Genomic DNA, 19,440 nt, shown 5'->3' with positions numbered 1-19,440 from the left:
CATTTCAGAGATTGGCTTTCACCTCATATCATGCATATATTTTTTTAATTTTGTAAAAATATGAGTCAGCTAAAAGTCCCTAGTGGAAGTATCGAAATCTTTATATTTTTGGAATAACTTAAAAAGATGCATTTCTAAAGATGCTACAGTAAATATCTCAAATGGTCTATCTTGGGAATTTGGAATAAAAATTGGATTATTTGTGTAAAAAGTCCCAAAAAGTAGTACCCATCAAGGATTTAGATAAGCAAAAGAAAAGGAGAAGAAAAGGAAAAAAAAGAAAAGAAAAATGAGACGGAATTTTTATAAAGACGACAATAGCGTGTCGCTGTTCTAGACCCATTTCTCCCATCGCAATACCCAACCACCCATCTGCACAACCTTACGCAGCTGATCTCCGTCGCCGGCCCCTGTCACCGACGTCGGATTCACCTCCGGCCATCATCTCCAACACATGATATTTTGTCTTCTCCATCTCGAAGGTCTGTAAAAGCAAACACCAACGCCTTTTCGCAAAATCATCTGACTTTCTACCGCAATTAGCTCTTGCATACATGGTGGATATGTTTGTAGAAGATTCAATTGGGGTTGCAATCTGTCCGTTGTGATTAATGATTTAAGGTATTCATTGTAGAATGTTGTGATCGTGAATATTGGGATGGTCTTTGGTTTGGGTTTTTTGGCTGTTTTAGTTTTTGTTTGGTTTGGTACGGAAATGGTCTGAGAAGTAGTGAAATGGGACCGGAAGAGGGTTTACAGGCAATTGTTGTAAACGCTACTATTTCTTCATCAGTTGCTGAAATGAGAATCTTGTTATGTTTTTTGATTCTGGGCTATGATTTGTTTTTTTTTTCGTGAAATTGTGACTTGATAAATTTGATATCTGAAATGGAGAGTAGTTACTATGGTGATAATCACTTTGGGTATGGCTTTTGGAAATATGAGGATCAATTCTGGTTATTTAAAAATGTTGCAATTACGTTGGTATGCATTTTATCGTCAAGTCATACTACCAGGTTTTGTCATTTCTGGAATCGTTTAGAGCAGGCATACGTGCTTCTTTGAGACCAATACTCTTACCATGAAATTCATTGGTACTGTATGTATTCTGTTGATGTGTTAGCTTAATTTATTTAAGGAGCGCCCCTGCTTCTTGTAAATTAGATTAATTTGAGTTGCTGGTGCATTAGTAAAATGTCTTGCTTTTATGACCTCTTAAAAATATGCTACAACCTAGTTTAGGGATAGTAAATTTGTTGGTCAGGACTATCTACTCAAACCTTCAGCAAACATTCAGGATGAAGATATATTTGTGCGTGGAGAGTAACAGCACTGCTGTCATTTTAGGAATTATTTAGTTAGTTTGAATTCACAATGAGTGTAATTTTCACTTTATAATTTTTTTGTTTTATAACTTTGCTGTCATTCTATACTAGAAAGTTATCTTATTCTTGAGAAAGTTTGTTTCTAAATGTATAAGCTCTCAACAGATACATTGATCAGCAATATAAGGAAGGAAGCCTACTTCTGGAATAGTGACGTTCGAAAAACATAGAGGTAAGGGTTTGCCTTTAAGCCACTGGGATTGACATAATTGGTTGTATGCCTGTTTGCTTGACTTCTTATTCTTCTATTCTTCTGAATGGCAGATGACAAAGATTGTATATGAGAGGATATGTGGCATCTAACTCTTTCCAGATGTAACCAATTGAAGCTCCTGTACATGATAATTTAAATGGTTGAAAAATTAAGGACTACCATCACAATAAGCTAAGTATGCAGGTCAAGGTATCATGGTGAGCCGTATGGGGGTGTATGCTCATTGGATCTTGTGGCACTTTTCTTGTTTTTAGATTTTTGTTTTTCGTCCTTGCTGTGAAAAGCTATTATGCAGAAGACTGCGAATCTTTCAAAGAATAGTTCTTTGAGACTTACACCTCAGCAATCTCTTCGTCGGATGGGTCTATGTTCTCAAATAGTAACTGGACAGCAGACATCTCCAATTGTCTTTCCAGAAAGACGCAGCAGAGGAAAAGCTTCATCACGTGCTGACATCAATGTGAGCGATCATGATCCTGCGAAAGCTAAAGGGAAGGAACATAGGATCGATATTGGAGATGAACAGTCTGACTTATTAGGATACGAGGTGTTTGCTGGAAAACTGGTCTTGGATAAGAGAAAGCCAAGTAAAAGTACTGATGTACAAACTTCAACAGATACTTCAACACAGGATGCTATTGAGGTTAAGTTGACAAGTAAGGCACTGGTTTGGGGTACTCAAATCTTATCTCTTGCAGATGTGATATCGGTGAGCTTTGCTATTCTCTTTTTGCATGATAGTGACAGATTAGTTACAAAGGGAAGAGCTCTTTTATGACTCTTGTGTGAGGTATTAATATGATATGGAAATTTGACTTGGCAGGTTTCATATTATTCTGGTCTTAGACACTTTACAGTGCATTCTTACCCATGTAAAAAAGCTTCTGGCCTTTCCTGTTTTGTGAAAAGTGGGAGAAGTCGGAAGGATTTTCGCTTCTTAGCTTCTACCTCGGAGGAAGCCCTTCAATGGGTGGGCTCATTTGCAGATCAGCAGTGTTATGTGAATTGCTTGCCTCATCCTCTGAAGCAGGCCTCAGACTTTGTTGTTAATGAATTTCCTCCAGAGTCATATATAAAATGTAAAAGTCCACCTAGAATGCTCGTGATCTTAAACCCTCGGTCAGGACGTGGTCGTTCAAGTAAAGTTTTCCACGGCATGGTGGAGCCCATATTCAAGGTATATCAGAAAGTATCTACTTGCATTTTGTGGCACAATCTTTCTATGTGTCTTGGTTCGGTGACTGCCTTTGAGCCACTAGACTGTCGAGAACTATGTATGATGAGTGAAGAAACTTGAGTCAAATTTAACATAGATTCTAGAAAATGTCTGAGAGCATGGTTCGATCATTATATCTGCTTAAATGCCATTATTATATTTCAATTGTTTTCCTCAGAACAAGGTCATTTTACTCATTGTTTTACTTTTCTGTTATGATACATTCTGTATTTCATGTTGAAACCCTAGTTATACAAACTTGAGTTCATGTTCTAATTAGGATTTTTTTTCAGCTAGGAGAGCCTCCTTAGGTGGATACAAAAATATCTCTTCCTGAATAAATGTTAATCATTCCGCTAACATCCTTTACGGAAGATGAAAAGTTTTTTCTTGTTCTCTGCTTAGTTTTTGGTGTGAAGAATACGCGCTTTTGTACAAATGATTGAGTGAATAATTTTCTGTCACTTAGATTGGGTTAGGTTTCATACTTTATGGTTCTTATTATCATCCTTGTGCTAATTGTTTTAATTTCTTTTCATTGTTATCTGTAATCATTATTGTCTCTTTAGATCCAATAGGTACAACATAAGTCCTTTTTTTATTCTGGAAATTAGAACTTAATGTACCGCCAAGACACTTTGTTTGCCTTCACAATGGTAGTCAGAAAATATTTTGTATTTTCAGTCCCATATTCAAGTCTCTGGGTTGTACAAGTAAAGCTATTGGAAAGTACATTTAAGTAATATACCATGAACATGTGAACTAGGGTTCGCGGGTCCCACAAACATAAATAATTTGTTTTCCTAGGATAATGAGAAGTAAAATTGGAAATACAAATGAGAACAATGCCACTTTGTCGGTGATGCAAATCTGGGACATTCCAAAGGTGAAAGTATGATAGAGGTATTCAGATGAGCTGGGTTTGCTCTTCAGGTTCATTTTGAATGAAGATCTTATTGACAACGATAAAAGAAAAGAGGAAGAAAATTTTGCTACCACATAGGTGATGCAGTATAGATGCTATCGATTAGTAGGATAAGGGGACAAGGATATGCAAAGCATTATACTTGGGCAGGACTGTAAAGATTAGGATGCTGTTTAAATTAGATTAGGATCCTATTTTATAGCTGCATTTCTAGCAATATTTATGTACTACAAATGTTTATGTATGTAATTTGTTATAACTGACTATTCTGAAATTTAAATGACTATCGTCTTCGTGTTCGATTTCATGTTATTGAACTTCATGTTTTGAGAAAGATTAGCTCTCTCATTAAGGTTCTCTGGTTTTTGCTAAAAATTTTAGCTGTGATCATGAATCTAGTGTTTCTTTTTCTTGTGCTTCCGCCTGTTTCAATTAAAACTAGAGCCAAACAACATAGATTATGGGAGCAGGGGTGGAAGAAGTGAAGGAACTGGCTGAATCATTCATTGTCTAAAGCACTTGATCAACTCATGAACCTAGGAGATAGGAAGTTCATGAGGAGATTCAAGGTGGCATCCATAAGTCTTCAGATCAGGGGGAAGTATGCCTTAAATATTGATGTATTGCAGGGTCATTTGGTACATTTGGTTCTGTGCTAGTCTATGATGTGTATCCAGATGGTTCATTTGGAAGAGATACTTTGCCAGTGATTACAATTCCAGAACAACTTAAATTAGGTATGCAGCCTAATTTTGAAGCAACCAGTGATAAATTGAGTATTGAAAGATGAGTTCTTTAGTGTTCTTGGTGATTGAGATCTAGGAGAAGATTACATCTGGAAAGATTTTACCTGGAGTGAACTTGGTAACGAAGCAACAAGGACATTGTCTCAAAACACATGCAAGTTCATCCCTCTGCCCCGTTTTACTTGTCATGGTCAACTTTGCACACATTTTAAGAAACTTGATCCTTGACCAACCAGCAAATAACTCTTTCCATGATTAGTTCTTAATTTAACTTCAAAATTTGTTAGTTGATTTTGAATTTTTGAATTTTAAAATGGTTTTGAATTTTTAAGAAACTTGATCCTTGACCAACCAGCAAATAACTCTTTCCATGATTTTGAATTTTTGAATTTTAAAATGGTTTGTTTGAGCATTTAATGATGAAGCAAAACTTTAATGCTCTTTTTGGAAATTGAATAAGGGTAAAATGGAGAGGTTGGTCTTTTTTTGATTTCCCTTTTTAGACTATAACAACTAATTTTGGAAAAAACAAATTAGAAATCAAGACTAATAAAATGAGAAGGGGGGGTATATTATTTGAGTGTAGAGTCATTTTTTTTTGGGGAAAAGTGAAGGAATTTCTATGGAAACTCATTTCTATTTTCCTGCCGTGGAAAATTGATACGATGAGAGCAGGAGAAAAGCCTGCCCTGAATTCATTCCACTGTGTAAAGGTCAAATAATACTTAAGGCCTGTTTTTTTCTCCAGTCCAGGAGTGCTGATGTGGTTTAAATGCTATCAGATAGAAAGGTTAAGGTATGAGGATAAGAGAGGGATTGGAATAGGACAATAAGAGTTATGGTTAGATTTGAATTAGATTAGGATCCTCCATTATGGCTGCATTATTATGAATATTCAGGTTTATGGTGTGTTGTGCTTGACTATTTTGATGTTTAAATGACTATTTTCTTCTTCTTTTCGTTCATCTCATTGAATTTCAGGCTTTTAGCAAGATTAGCACTATGATTAAGGTTTTTCTACTGGTTTTTGCTGGAGAGAATAGCTTTGATCAAGAAATGAAGGTGTTTATTTTTGTAATTCTTTTTCTGCACTTCTGCCTGCGTAGATATCCACTAAATTTTTTCAAGTGATTGGTAACTTTGGCTGCTTTATATTCGACTTACGATTTTCTGTAATGGTACGATGATTGCTTAGCTGAGCTATATTGTCTTGTTGCCGATTCTTATTATGACTCTCGTTCTTCCCCACCCCCCTGATGTGATACGCACTTCGACACGATCTAGACAACTACACCAACAGTTTGGCAGCGAAGAAATTCGACCCAATTTAATCCTAGGAGTCACGAACAATGTTGATACTATCTCAACCCGCAACTGCTCGAATTAACGAACCAAATTGTAGGTAGTAGAACGCCACAACCAAGGAGATACTTGATTGATAAGTTCGGGATGAATAACTTAAGAAAGATTCTCAAGTATTCAAAGGAGCTCTCTTGAAAAGAGAAGTGAAAACTCACGAAATTTTATTCAAAGAAATCTGATTATGAAGGTCCCTTGCTTCAACTTGACAACCTAAAGTGATTTGGATTCACTTAACCCCCCCGGCACGGGATGTGATAAATTGGTTTGGCGCTTTACGATTCAATTGTGTGGTTTTTTAGGGCATCAAGTTTTTGCTATTATAGGATCTAGTTAGGCCATCTTTATGCAGCCTTAGGTCCACAAACCTGAGGCCATTTCTTGATTGTAAACTGTGACATTTGCAACTAAACAGAGCTTCATCTGGGGTTTGCTCTTTAGAAACGGGTAAATGACGTATAGTGATCACATTTAGCTGTTGACAAAGTGTGCATTGTGAAACATTCATAGTGAGTGTTACACTAGTTTTATGTAGACTGCAAACTAGAGAGACTTAGGATCAGTGCCCTAACAGATAAGGCCATTTCATAGACCCATGTTGCCAGCCAGCAGGAGGACATCTGTTGAATTAATTAAAGCTTTTTTGTCTTTCAAACTATATTACCTGATATGGAATTTTATTAGCAGTGCAAGAGGAAACAAGAAGGATCAGTTTCTCTTGGAAGCTTAATAAGGAGGGAGATAGAAAGGTAACGTGTGACGCTAGTGTTTTGTGTCTTCTGTGCCACGTTAGCATACAGGTGGGAGGGTGCAGTGAAGCTCCACGCTTGTGCCAGCTGTTCCTGAAAGATTAGCTTGTAGCCATTCAAGGGAAGCCTGATCCATCAGTTGAGAGTATTGTTGTTATTCATTTCATACGAAAAAAAAGAGGTGGCTACATAATACTGAAGAAGACATAATGGGTTTGTATTTGGGGCTTAGTGTTTCAGAATTAGTGATTAATAGAAATGACAAATTTGAGATGAATTTGACAAAAGTTGGAATGAAGATGAAGAAAAAAGAAGCTTAACAAAAGACAATAATTGATGACATTGTTGCTAATTGTATGGAGTGCATGTGAGCATGTGCTTATGCTTGTCTATGCGCTTGAGAATGAGAGATTGGAAGTCGAGCAGCAGGTGAACGGTTAGGTGGAAGAAAGTAAGAGCAGAGAAGACAATGACAATAAAAGGTGGACAAAATTACGAAAAGACCCCCATTAAACTCAAGATTTTATTAGGTATGAAAATTTACAGTTCATTCCCCCAATCTCTCTTTTACTATTGTAATGATCGAGGGCCAGTGATGTGGGAGTGTGTCTTGGTAGGGATGCAAAGTAAGTGCGGTTGCTCTTTGGGTCTTGTGAGGTAGGCAATTCTTCACTCCATAAAAGCATCTTAGATGATTCAGTACCTTTCCTTTGTCAGCTGATCTTTTATCTTGTAAGATATTACTGCTGACTTCTCTAATGATGCATAGATTTTCCCCTATAATGTGGAGAATTTGTTATTGTCTGTTTTCTAGTTAAGGAATTATCAACTGACTGAATGACTCTGAAACATGACATACTTGTGGTGCTGGCATATTGCTTTTGGCATTTTAACCCTCTTGATTAACACTATCTTTATAATAAAAGTGCTGCTCAGGTTTGGTTAACTATTGCTGCCTTTTTTTTTTCCCAGTTTCTTGTATGTGCATACCAGGGTTGAGGTGGGAGTCTTATATTTGCTCTTTGCTACATTGTTTGCATAAACTTTTTCATAACATGCTGCATTAAATTTGCAGGTTGGTTTGATTCATATTATTTTTTTGGATATGGAATGTTGATTCCAATTTTTTGGTTAGCATAGTTGATAACTGCAATTTTTTGAATGAACAGCTTGCTGGATTTCAGCTGGAGGTGGTGAAAACAAATTCTGCTGGTCATGCAAGAAAACTTGCAGCAACTGTTGATTTCAGCACTTGCCCTGATGGTAATTTTTCAAATTTTTGTGCTTCATATCTCGTCTAATTTGAGTAAAGAATTTATATTTATATTTATACTTATTTTTATTTTTAAGTCATCTTTCTGTAGTTATCTTTGTTGTTTTTTTATCTTTTCCCTATCGTCAGGTATCATATGCGTCGGGGGTGATGGAATAGTGAATGAGGTCAGTTGATTATATCCTTTTCTGTCTGGATACTGCATATTGGCAGTTGTGCATATCTTCCAAATCCCTGCCTCTTAACCTGATTTTTGCTTCATCATTTTCATGGTCAGGAGGAATACCTTTATATTTTCCTGAATATTATCAACGAGACAGAAAAGTGGTTTAATCTCTACACAACACCTGATTTTTTTCCCCTTAACATTTGACTTCATGATTTTGGGGTTGGGTTTTGTAATTATCGATCTTACTTTTCTGTATCAGATGGCAATAGCTAAACAATATGAAGTTTGTGATTGAAGAGTTCCACATAATGATCAATTCATGGAACTAAATATGACTAATGAGATCTATGAATACTGTAAGCGATAGATGTTAGACCCCTTCCCTTGTACTTGGACAAAAAGAAGAAAGAAAGGGGGAAAAAACAGGAGGACCTGAAAGATTTATATTTTCGGGATATCTGGAAATCAACTCAATTTCCCACTTGAAAACCAAACAGTAAGACATGGTTCAATGGTGATATAGCTTGGACAAGTACAAGGGAGTTTCAGGAATTTTATTTAATTGTTTTTGTGGGCTTGCTAAAAGGTACTGAAGTTACTACTTCAAAAGACATTATTAATGTAGATTAGGTTGACTTTATTATGTCCTGAGAAAAATTTAGGGTTGAAGGGAATTTGTGTAATTTCGGTAGTTGCTGAATTAGCACTCCTGCCAGCAAAAGGATTCGTTTGAGGTCAACAGGAGTAACTTCTTATATATGGTTGGTATTAGTGTCAACTTTCTGTTCAAGCCATACTCAATGTCCTATTTGTATGCCTTTAGTTTGCTTCTCTAATAAATTTTTTCTAAACCTATAACCAAGTCAACAATTTCATGGGTATGCATATTCTACAGTTGGATACATGTAAAAAAGATATTTTCATAAAAAAAAAGAAAATAAAAAATAAAGGATGCAAGAATGTTTCTAATTCTCTTAAATCGGAATTTTAATTTTTGGGGATTTCAGAAACACTTTAACAGATTTTTTTTGCATTGTTAATTGGTATCCTATCTCCTCCTAGTTTGGTGCTTCCACTTTCGCATTTTCTTACTTTATATAGAGACCCGAGGATTTTCTTAAAATGATGCACTTCATGTTAATTATAAGTTATTGTATTATAATTTCAATTCTTGGACAAGCTTGGTTAGACTACACAGGGCACATAGATCCCAATTCATAACACATAAGTGAATTCCAACCATTAGAAGTTTGATATTTCATGTTTATAGCTGGTATCTGTTTGAGTGAAATTATGCATGTAAAATTTAGCTTATGAGCTTAATTTCTTTGGCTGTGCTTCTTCTGTAGCGTGTTATAATTATATTGGAAGTTTGCTAATTAGGACAGTTTGTATTTTTTTTTTTTAATTTTGATGATCGGAGTTGATCCCAGTTAATATGTCGTAGAACCTAAAATAATTTACTTGGAGGCACCAAGGGGGTATAACCCGTGGATACAGGATCTAGTTATCTTCTTTAACAATGATGAGCTGGGTTAAAAGAATCAACAGCAGAGAGGCTTTCAATTGGCTAGGGTGTCATTTATCCAAAACTGCAGGGTGTTGTGGACATGAGATTAAGTTGTTCTCGGTGCTGGGGATCCCTATTGAAAGATCAGTTGTTCCTTTCACCATAGACTGGAAAATCAAACAGCTGGGCACAATCTTAATCCTAATTTTTTGGTCCTGTTTAATAGATAAAAGATCCGACTCAGCAGGAATTGTTATACTTTTAAAGGGTATTTTCCACTCAAACTTCACATTTCCATTGAAAGATCAGTTGTTCCTCTCCTTAGCCTTCAAGAATACAAAGCTGGGCACAATCCCATTCTAGTCTTATTTCTCCTTTTGAATTAAAAGGCCCAACTCAGTGATATGTTTTTTACATTTTCTACTGTTCATGGCATTTTCATAGAAAATTGGCAAGTTTGAAATGTGTTGACCATAATTCTGATGATATTTCACAATGCAGTAGTAGGGGACTCGTGTTCTTTAGTTTTGGATGATAACAACTTATGTAGACTGTGTTCATTTTTGTCTGCATATCCCCTGTTAGAATGCTTTGATGAGTCACTTCCCAAATATAAAAAGACCGCTTGTTTTGGTGTAACAGTATCCCATAGTTTCTCAGAAGGAAGCTCAAAGCGTAGTTTCCCAGATGATGGTAGGAATTCGATTGAAAATTCACTTTTTGCTTCACCATACCAATTGATTGGATCATGATGTTTATTCTCAATGTTGAGAGATTAAAGGTCTACTGGAAAGTTCTCTGTATCCTGGGGCTGAAATTGCAGCTTCTGTGTTGCTCCTAAACTGCTGTATGAAGAATTTCCACAATAATAACTCCATGATTGGCAACAAGTGTGAACAATAGGGAATCATTATCCCTCAAAGGTTTTGTTGCTGCACTAGATGTTATTTGAGAATCTGATTCTGATGCAATCCCTTCCAGCAAAATGAGTATGCCATTTGAGCTTGTTGCCTTCTCAGTCAATGCTCTTCCTGGTTTATTCTTAAATGTTGACAGCTAATCAGACCACACTTTTAAGTCAATACTCTGCCTCTAGTGTGAATTGTCCTCTTTTTTCAAACCTCCATTTGCTAACTAGTGATTTGTTCAAGTCTGATATTCTTATTGCAGCATCTCCATGATTGGGAAACACTGCCCTAGGCAAGTCGAGCATTTGGATCCTCATTGTATTCCATTCCATCAGATCGAATTTTGCTTCTGCATTTGGACCAAGTTTAGACTTTAGGAGTATAAACTAGCTGAGTCGAGCACGAACACTGCCTGAGCTTGACTAATTTTACCTGTGCTCAAGCTTGATTGAATACCAAATGTCATGCTTGAGATGTAGATTTGATAAAAACAGCGAGGAGCTCAAGCTCATTGGCGAAAGCAAAGCGAGCTCAAGCTTAGTTTTTTGGTTTGCTTTTCCTTTTCTTTTTGGAGCCAGATTAGTTTAATTATTTTATCTGAGATCATTACCTAAAAAAGCTAAAAAAAGCTATAACCTCCAACTACTTACCTAAAAAAAGCTAAAAAAGATGTAATATGTCCAAAAGGGGCTGGCATTTTAGTAATCTTACACACACCCACACGCACAAGATTTCGAGCAAGTCATCGAGCATTTGAGCAGAATACTAGTGTGCATGGTTCTGGTTTACCTTAACAAGCACGCTTGAGCTTGACTCAAGCTTTTGTTTGACTGAATTTGAGGCAGCATTTGAGGGAAATTAGCCAAAAAATTATTGACAGTGCTACCCTCATAATGGGAGTTGTCTGAAGTTTGTCTATCTTCTTCTCTGCTTTATTTGGAAACTTAGACGAATAGAGGTAGAAGTTGGATAGACAATATCTTTTCCAGGTCTCTTGGCTGGTGCTTTGTTTTCACCCCTGGTGGGTAGTACTCCAAAAATAACTGGTTAATAGGGGTCTTATAGTATGCTATAAGCTGCTGGCTAGTCTAGGAGTGCCACTAACACTTAATGTGAATCTATTGCCAATCCAGAATGGGCTTGAATAATTAGGAGTTGGGTCCCAATAGCTTGAATGTGGTCTTTATATTTCAAACAATAGCAAGAGTGACATTTACAAAAATTAGGTAGGAAATGTTCATTTTCCTTTCTTCTGTGTTTGAGATGGAAAAGCCAGTAAATAGTCTCATGACTTCTACTTGTTTTGCAAGTCTAGTGTGAAGCTAATAAAGAGGAGAGCTAGGATTTTACTTAGGGTGAACAACCGAGCACATTATAACACAAAATAATGTAGTTAAAAATAGCATTACAAGTTTGAGCTCAAAACTCAAAGGACGTAATATTCAAATGCTTTTAATACTAAAAGTCGAAGTCTAAACCAAAAACTAAAATTCAAATTCTCCACTTTTCTATTGTTATCAGTGCGAGGCATTCCAGATTGTGCTCGATTTGATCAAATGCATCTATAGTCAAATCAACATCATTTATGTATGTCTAAAGGCTAATTATGGTAATGGGAGTATTGGAAGATATCTGGACCAAATTAGAATACGGAAAGTTGAGTCAAGTTCAATGAGATTTTGACCCAAAAAGACTTGTTGTGACTGAGCTCCACTAGATTCTTATCTCAGCTTTTCAACCTCAAGTTGAGCTTGCTAAAATCAAGTCAAGAGCAGCTCAATTAGTTTTGATTGCAGTATGAATGTCATTTAATGTGGTGAAAATGTTCAGCCCTGCCCATAATCATCTATTTCAAATGTTATTTTTTCCTTTCAAATGCCAAAATTAGGGTGAGTGCTTCAGTTTCCTAATTAGGAAAATTCTTATAGATACCAATGTATTCTCAAGGATTGAAGATTTTTAAGTGGTTATAAGGTATATTTAACTAGATTGACTTCATCTGTCCATTCTGATCACATATCACCAAAGAAAGTTGGGTTCCAGGACAGGTATTGATTTTCAGATGGAAGGAGCAATCGAGTCATTGCCTTTGGTTTTCTGGTGGGAAGTTAAATCACATAATGTTTCCAGAAAGTCCCATTTTCTATTGCTTAGCAGGGAGCCTTCTCCATTACAGTTACTGGAACCTCAAGGTTGGTTTCTCCTGGGGTCTTGCAGTAATATAATCAATATGCCAAAGTACTAACAGTCAATAATAACAATTAAATTTTTGTAATATCAGCGGAAAATTTTGTAAGCCCACATGTCCAGCATGTTGCAGGGAAGTCTATGGTGAATGTGCACTGGTATCGCGGTAAATAGGAAGTAGTTGTTATCTTTAAGTGCTTAGTGAGTTAAGCCACCCCGGGGTCTTGAATTGTCAATTGGCGCTTCATATTGGCTGTTCTGATTTGGGATAAGATTCTTGTCCATTTCATACAGTAAGCCTTTAGATGTGTCAGTGAGATTTAATCATGGAGTCTTTACTTCTTAGCATGTTGAGATAGTTTCAGAGTGTACTTGACAGCTGATTCCGACATGAAATGGATCTTGGATTTTGTAACTTGTGTGACGTGCATAATTATAATTGTGTCAATTATGTACATTGAGTTGGCTCTTAGTGGAAACAAGTGGCTTGAATTTTTTTAGATTCCATTTGAATTTGAATTCCTCACAACTGACTTAATGTGAAATAATTAATCTAACTGATTTGATTTATTGACAATTAATCAATTGTTCCTCTGAGACAAGTTGCATTTATGTGGATTCATCTTACCTGCAGGTTTTAAATGGTTTACTTAGTCGAGACAACCAAAAAGAAGCAATTTCTATCCCCATTGGTATTATACCTGCTGGTTCTGATAATTCTTTGGTGTGGACTGTCCTTGGAGTTAGAGATCCAGTGTCTGCTGCTATAGCTATTGTAAAGGTACAGTAGTCATACTTTGGTCATCTATTACTTTATTACCAGGCAAGAGTAAGCTAGTTTTCACTACCTATTATTTGTTTTACTTTGTTACTCCTTTATATGAGCAACAGGAGTCGTTACTTTTTTGAGCCTATTATTTCTTCTGTCTTTCAAACTTTTTTTCCCCTCCAAATGCTTGGGATCACCTAATCTTACGTTTGGTACTATAACATTTTACAATCGCCATAATCTCTGAATAAACATGATGTATGGAGCACATCAATGGTGCTAACCCAGTCTACCCTACACTTGTGGCCTTTTCTGCATTTTACCTGTGTTTCTAACCTTGAGTAGTTAATTAGTGAGTTTAAGTTGCAGCTTTGCATCAACTTAAAGCATTTCAATATCACTTGACAGAAATGAGAATCATATGGATGTTTTCACTGCTATAGCAACATACTGTTGTGATTCAGGCTAGCAAATGAACCACTCTTGGCACTAATTACAATAGTTATAAATTTGCTATTCTTGGTCTTGAATCAATTCAATGGGCAGGTTATGGCCTTTATGTTTGTTGTTTGTGAGAGCAACTGTGCCAGTACTTGAATGGCTTGTCATGCCTTTAAGCACAAAGAAAGTGAAGTAGCATTTAAGTGTAGATTTTTTAATTGTTACTGCTTCCATTACCAGCTACTTAGACTAAACTTCTCCAGGCTTACAATGTTGGGTTCTATGGTGGATAAACTATAATAAGAATCTAGTTGACTACATTATAAAGCTTTGTTTGATATTCTGAATCACTGATTTTGATTTTATGTGCGTCTTTGGTTAGTCTGTTGCTTTCCATTTGTTCATCAGCCTCTAGAGTTAAGCTGTTGGGTACTCTCTTTGAAGGCTTTTGAGGTTTTCACTAAGCACCTGAAAATTTATGGATTGACTTATTGCAAAGACCTCTTCCTTTATCCTAAACCCACAAAATAAACATCCTGGAGTTCCCATTATAGATTAGACTTACTTAAAATGTCTCTGGAAGAATAACATGACCAGCAACAATTGATAATTAGGAGCCTATCTTTTTTTTTTTTTGGGTCGGTCTCATTTATTATATTGCTAAATAATTAAGGGATTTTGGTCAGAAGAAATTCACATTTTGTTATTGCTACAGGCTCATGTTATAAGATATATAGTTCCTAGAGTGAGGTTCTAAACTTCGATTGTAGAATTGAACTTGGTTTAGCTTAGCTGAGGGGCAACTTCTAGGATACAGCACTTTGGAAGCAATTCACGTGCAAAGGTGCTGGAGATGTAAGGCACCACATCAAATAAAAGTAGAATGCAATGATTTATAGTGGCTCCTTAAAAGTCATCTGATCTTCGTTTACGTTTTGGTATTAATATATAATCTGGTTTTCTTGATCACAGGGAGGGCTTACTGCTACTGATGTATTTGCTGTTGAGTGGATTCAAGGTGGTGGCATTCACTTTGGGACAACTGTGACATACTTTGGTTTTGTTAGTGACGGTAAATTAATTGGCACTCTAGGACTCTACATTCTATGTGTGGATTTGATTAGTTTGTACCTTAATGGATTTGTTGTATTTCAGAATTCAGCCTTGATAAAGTTATTGAATGGTGGATATTCTGCTTGTTTGAAAATACAGTGTACTGGATTGAGAACATATCATTTTATCTCACCCTACTTGGGGCCCAGTTGGTTAGAGAACTTAATATAATCTGAATCTGTCAAATTGTAGTGATATTTGTGCTTTACATGATGTGTTCTTGATATGGAAAATCCTGATGTAGATGTCTCACCAGCTTATACTTATTGACTGCTTGTTTGGCTGCCAACAGAAAGCTTTTATTGACAGGAGTGCAAGTTTGGCTTTCATACTATTCGAAATTGCCTCATGTTTCGTTGATTAACATCTGGCTTGTGATTTGCATGTGAAAACAACATGATTATAATGATGACAGGAGGCTGCTAATTTTGACCTTATGTTCTTTCTGCTTGACTAATGTATTCTTCCAAGTTTGGTAGGTGAGGATTACATGTTTAATCTTGTTTAATAACATGTTTATAACATCTTATTGGAGTTGCTATATGTACTCGACAGTTTGGTGCAAAAGTGCATAAAAACCCTGATTGAAATATATTTGACAATTTAACTCTTACGAGCTGGCCATTGTTGATTTTTTCATTAAGCACATGTAACCATCAATTTTGCAAACATTACTACTGAGATCACCATCATGGCGTGATGAGTTTTGGCTTCTGTTAGTTCTAATTTCTTAATGAGGTGCACATAGGAATAGAACTAGTGGTCTCTACCTGGAGAAAATTACTCTGGCGAAGCCACAATATGGTTGTCATTCCCTTGTTGCAGTTTTATTTGCCTGCCCCCTGCTCTCCCACCACTCCTCTCCCAATGTTAGTTGGACTCAGGTACAGGTGTCAGATATGGGAACATGTTTAGGTGTCCAATTTATCAATCATCTAAAACTAAATACGGGGGTGCTTTGAAAGACTTAGATATAGGTACATGTTAGGTGCTTATTGATTACAGTATTCTTGTTTGTCTGCTAAATGATTGCAGTGTATGTTTTTCGCATACTAGAATATCAATAGACTGATGCAGCAAAGCATCCACAGAAAAAACACTTGCAAACATCCATGGAGTTATCTTTTTCTCCTTTTTTATGGTGAATGAAGGAAAATAGGCTCTGATGCACAAGGCATTCTTGGAAAGTCAAAGAACCTAAGTTAAATGGGACCCTGTTAGGTACTTATTCTGTACCAATATCAGGGTTGTGATGAATGAAGAGTCCCCGCTAACAGAGCACTGTCCTTTGGCACGGGAAATAGAGGATTAGCTGTCACTGGCTTGGGGTGTATGTCTATTCTTATTGACTTTTGGTAGAATGAAATATATTGCACAAGGCTTTTTCTGATGCTGTGAAGATCAGTTTTCTCTCTCCTGTAAAGTCTTTAAGTTTTACTGTTTGATGCTGAATGATTTAACTGAATATTTATTGGCATTCAGATTGAAACATTTATTGTACCCCTTTGCTCGTTTCCTTGTAGTTTTGGAACTCTCTGAAAAATATCAGAAGCGCTTTGGGCCTTTACGATATTTTGTTGCCGGCTTCCTCAAATTCTTTTGCTTGCCAAAGTACAATTTTGAAGTGGAATACTTACCAGCTTCATTAGAAGGTACTGGAGATGGTAAAGGCCTGGTTGACCAGGAAGTAATTGATATGGCAGACTTGTATACTGACATCATGAGGAGATCAAGCAAGGAGGGCCTTCCTAGAGCTTCTAGCCTATCAAGTATTGATTCAATAATGACCCCAAGCAGAATGTCTGGAGTGGACTTGGACGCTACCTCTGGTAGTGCTGAGCCATCTGAGTATGTACGTGCAATTGATCCAAAATCAAAACGGCTTTCGGCTGGAAGAAATAACACCACATCTGAACCTGAAGTTATCCATCCTCAGCTACCACTTTCTTCAACTCCCAACTGGCCTAGGACAAGGTCCAAGTCTAGGACTGACAAAGGCTGGACTGGAGTGACTGCTGCTAATGATACGACGAGATCTTCTTGGGCAAATAATGCTCCGAATGATAAAGAGGATATTTCTTCGACAATGTCAGATCCGGGTCCAATATGGGATGCAGAGCCAAGATGGGATACTGAGCCTAACTGGGATATGGAAAATTCTATTGAATTTCCAGGTCCAAAAGAAGATGCAGATGTTGCTGCCAAGAGGGAAATTGCCCTCAAGTCTGAAGATAAATGGGTGGTCAAAAAAGGTCATTTTCTTGGTGTGTTGGTGTGCAACCATTCATGTAAAACTGTTCAAAGTTTGAGTTCACAGGTGGTAGCACCAAAAGCTGAGCATGATGACAAAAACTTGGATCTATTGTTGGTTCATGGAAATGGACGGTTGAGGTTAATCAGATTCTTTTTGCGGCTACAATTGGGTAAACACCTGTCACTGCCATATGTTGAATATGTTAAGGTAAAACAGCAATATTTCCTTTTGCTCTCCATTTTTCACTGTACAGAGCAAGTAGTCCATTACTGTGAAGAATATATACCATAAAGAAAATAATAGGTTTGTTTGGATAGCCCATTTTTCACAAAAAGTGTTTTGTTGCATCATAAAAATGTTGTTTGCTCACCTTTTTTTTATTTTTATTTTTCCAACTCCCTTTACATATCACAAGCATTGCATGACAAACTGTGTTACTGTATTGTTCCAAATGATCTTTCAGATTTAAATATAAGGATCTCCAGCATATATGAATGATGAATGAATATGCATCTTAGGCATATTAAGTGGCCATGACTGGGCACCTTCACAAATGAATGAGAATGAAGTCATGCTTTTATGAGCCTGAACAAGGACTTCACCTAAACTTTCTGTAAACGTGTCATGAGGGCAGTGATTAAAGTTGAGACTAGGTATTCAATTTAAGTTGGGAATCAGGAACTTGGTCTGTATTTTGTGAATTTTGATTTTCCATACAACTGTATACTTTTCTGAAGTAACGTCGTGTCAGTATGTTGAGATAGCTTCTCAAATGGTACTAAATTTCTTGCATTTCAGGTAAAATCAGTCAAGGTTAAACCTGGAAAGCACACACACAAAGGTTGTGGTATTGATGGTGAACTTTTCCCAGTAAATGGGCAGGTCATCTGTTCCTTACTACCAGACCAGTGCAGGCTTGTTGGTCGTACCCCTTGTAACACTTAACAAATAATAGCTGCATCTCATCTGTTGATTTGGTAGGAGGCTATACGGTGGCATTTTGTTACACTTTTGATTGATGAATATGCTGGCAACTTTTGTACCAGAAAAAGTTACCCTTTCCAGTGTCGTACCAGTCCTTCCCGCCTTCTTTTGAGCAAAGTGAAAATTGAGGTCCCTGTAAATTCTGTCAGTTTAATTTTTTTTGGGTTAAATTTTTCGGTTCTTGGTCAAACTTCAGTTTTCTACTATAATTTATAATTGGTGGAAATTTATGTATGTATGTGCAAGTTTTAGTTTTGGGTGCTTGAGCTAGCTATGTCTTCGTTTTACTTGTGGTATTGAATTGCTTCTGCTGTATAGCATTTAATTCTGGATTGAATGATGGTATATCAATTTTTCTTCTCTTGGGATTCATTTCTCCAGTGGGAAATGAGTTTTAAAATCCAAGGACATTGAGAATAGATGATTACTGTTATTTATTTATTTGTTTCTCCAGGCAAAAATAGTAAAATCAAGCAAATACATATTATTAGATAAGATTCGTAGTTATATTTGAAATCATCATTTTTTTTATAGATAGATTCTTTGGTGGTTAAACATGTTTCATGTGTATTGAAGAAGTAATAATTGAATTTGAGTAAACTAGGAAGAGGATAAACGTTTTTGAGCAATTGAATTTGAACGGAATTTTGTACTTGTGTATTAGAGGTGTCAAATAAAACCATTTAACTAATTTTACCCATACCCGCCCATTAATAATTGAATATGGGTACATTAAATTTTTATATATGGAGATAAATGAATTACCCAATTATACCCATTTATTAAATGGGTATAATTGGGTAACTCATCTAACCCATTTAACCCATTTAACTTACATTCCCAAACCTTTTGTATTTCCCGGGGTGAAAAAGAGCTGGCTGGAGTTTTTTCAGGTGGAAAAGACTCAAATTCTTGAAAATTGCAATCTACATCTGTAAAAGTATCCCAATTATTTTCTTGAGTAGTGATGGGTCTGGTGAAGAATTTCAGGGAGAAAAAGAGGGGGTCTCTGGAGGATGAGCAGAGAACTGGAATGGATATAGCATTTATTTAGCAATTATTTACGTGATTTACTTTCTATAAAATGGTGCAAGCTTTGAAATATTTGATAATGGCTAACCTTTTGTATTTCCCAAACTATTTTTTATGTTAAGTATTTTTGTTTTATTTATTATATTTATTTGTTCGTTTTATCTTATCGCTTTATTTCCTTTTTGATCATTTTTTAGCATCATCAA

The 19,440-nt window shown here is 36.3% G+C and overlaps 1 protein-coding gene across 4 annotated transcripts; it reads left to right on the top strand.

The window, feature by feature from the left end:
* The first annotated feature begins 267 nt into the window (after positions 1 to 267).
* On the top strand, positions 268 to 18,472 carry LOC113732548 (sphingoid long-chain bases kinase 1-like). 4 transcript variants are annotated; one of them, XM_072080554.1, is made up of 11 exons: positions 268 to 482; positions 1,491 to 1,557; positions 1,650 to 2,308; positions 2,423 to 2,776; positions 5,468 to 5,548; positions 7,764 to 7,857; positions 7,997 to 8,034; positions 13,276 to 13,422; positions 14,824 to 14,923; positions 16,488 to 17,425; positions 18,017 to 18,472. In XM_072080554.1, the coding sequence occupies exons 3-11, from the start codon at positions 1,889 to 1,891 to the stop codon at positions 18,161 to 18,163; spliced, it is 2,319 nt and encodes a 772-aa protein (XP_071936655.1). In that variant the 5' UTR covers positions 268 to 482; positions 1,491 to 1,557; positions 1,650 to 1,888; the 3' UTR covers positions 18,164 to 18,472. The 4 variants fall into 4 exon arrangements, with proteins under 4 accessions (XP_071936655.1, XP_071936654.1, XP_027114185.2 ...); XM_072080553.1 differs by having other exon boundaries at positions 268 to 621; XM_027258384.2 differs by lacking the exon at positions 5,468 to 5,548 and having other exon boundaries at positions 269 to 482.
* Positions 18,473 to 19,440: the final 968 nt, after the last annotated feature.

The sequence above is a fragment of the Coffea arabica genome, chromosome 2e, assembly GCF_036785885.1.
Source record: "Coffea arabica cultivar ET-39 chromosome 2e, Coffea Arabica ET-39 HiFi, whole genome shotgun sequence".
Lineage (NCBI taxonomy): Eukaryota > Viridiplantae > Streptophyta > Magnoliopsida > Gentianales > Rubiaceae > Coffea > Coffea arabica.
The sequence above is the reverse complement of the archived record's forward strand: the minus strand, read 5'-3'. Positions and strand labels throughout refer to the sequence as shown.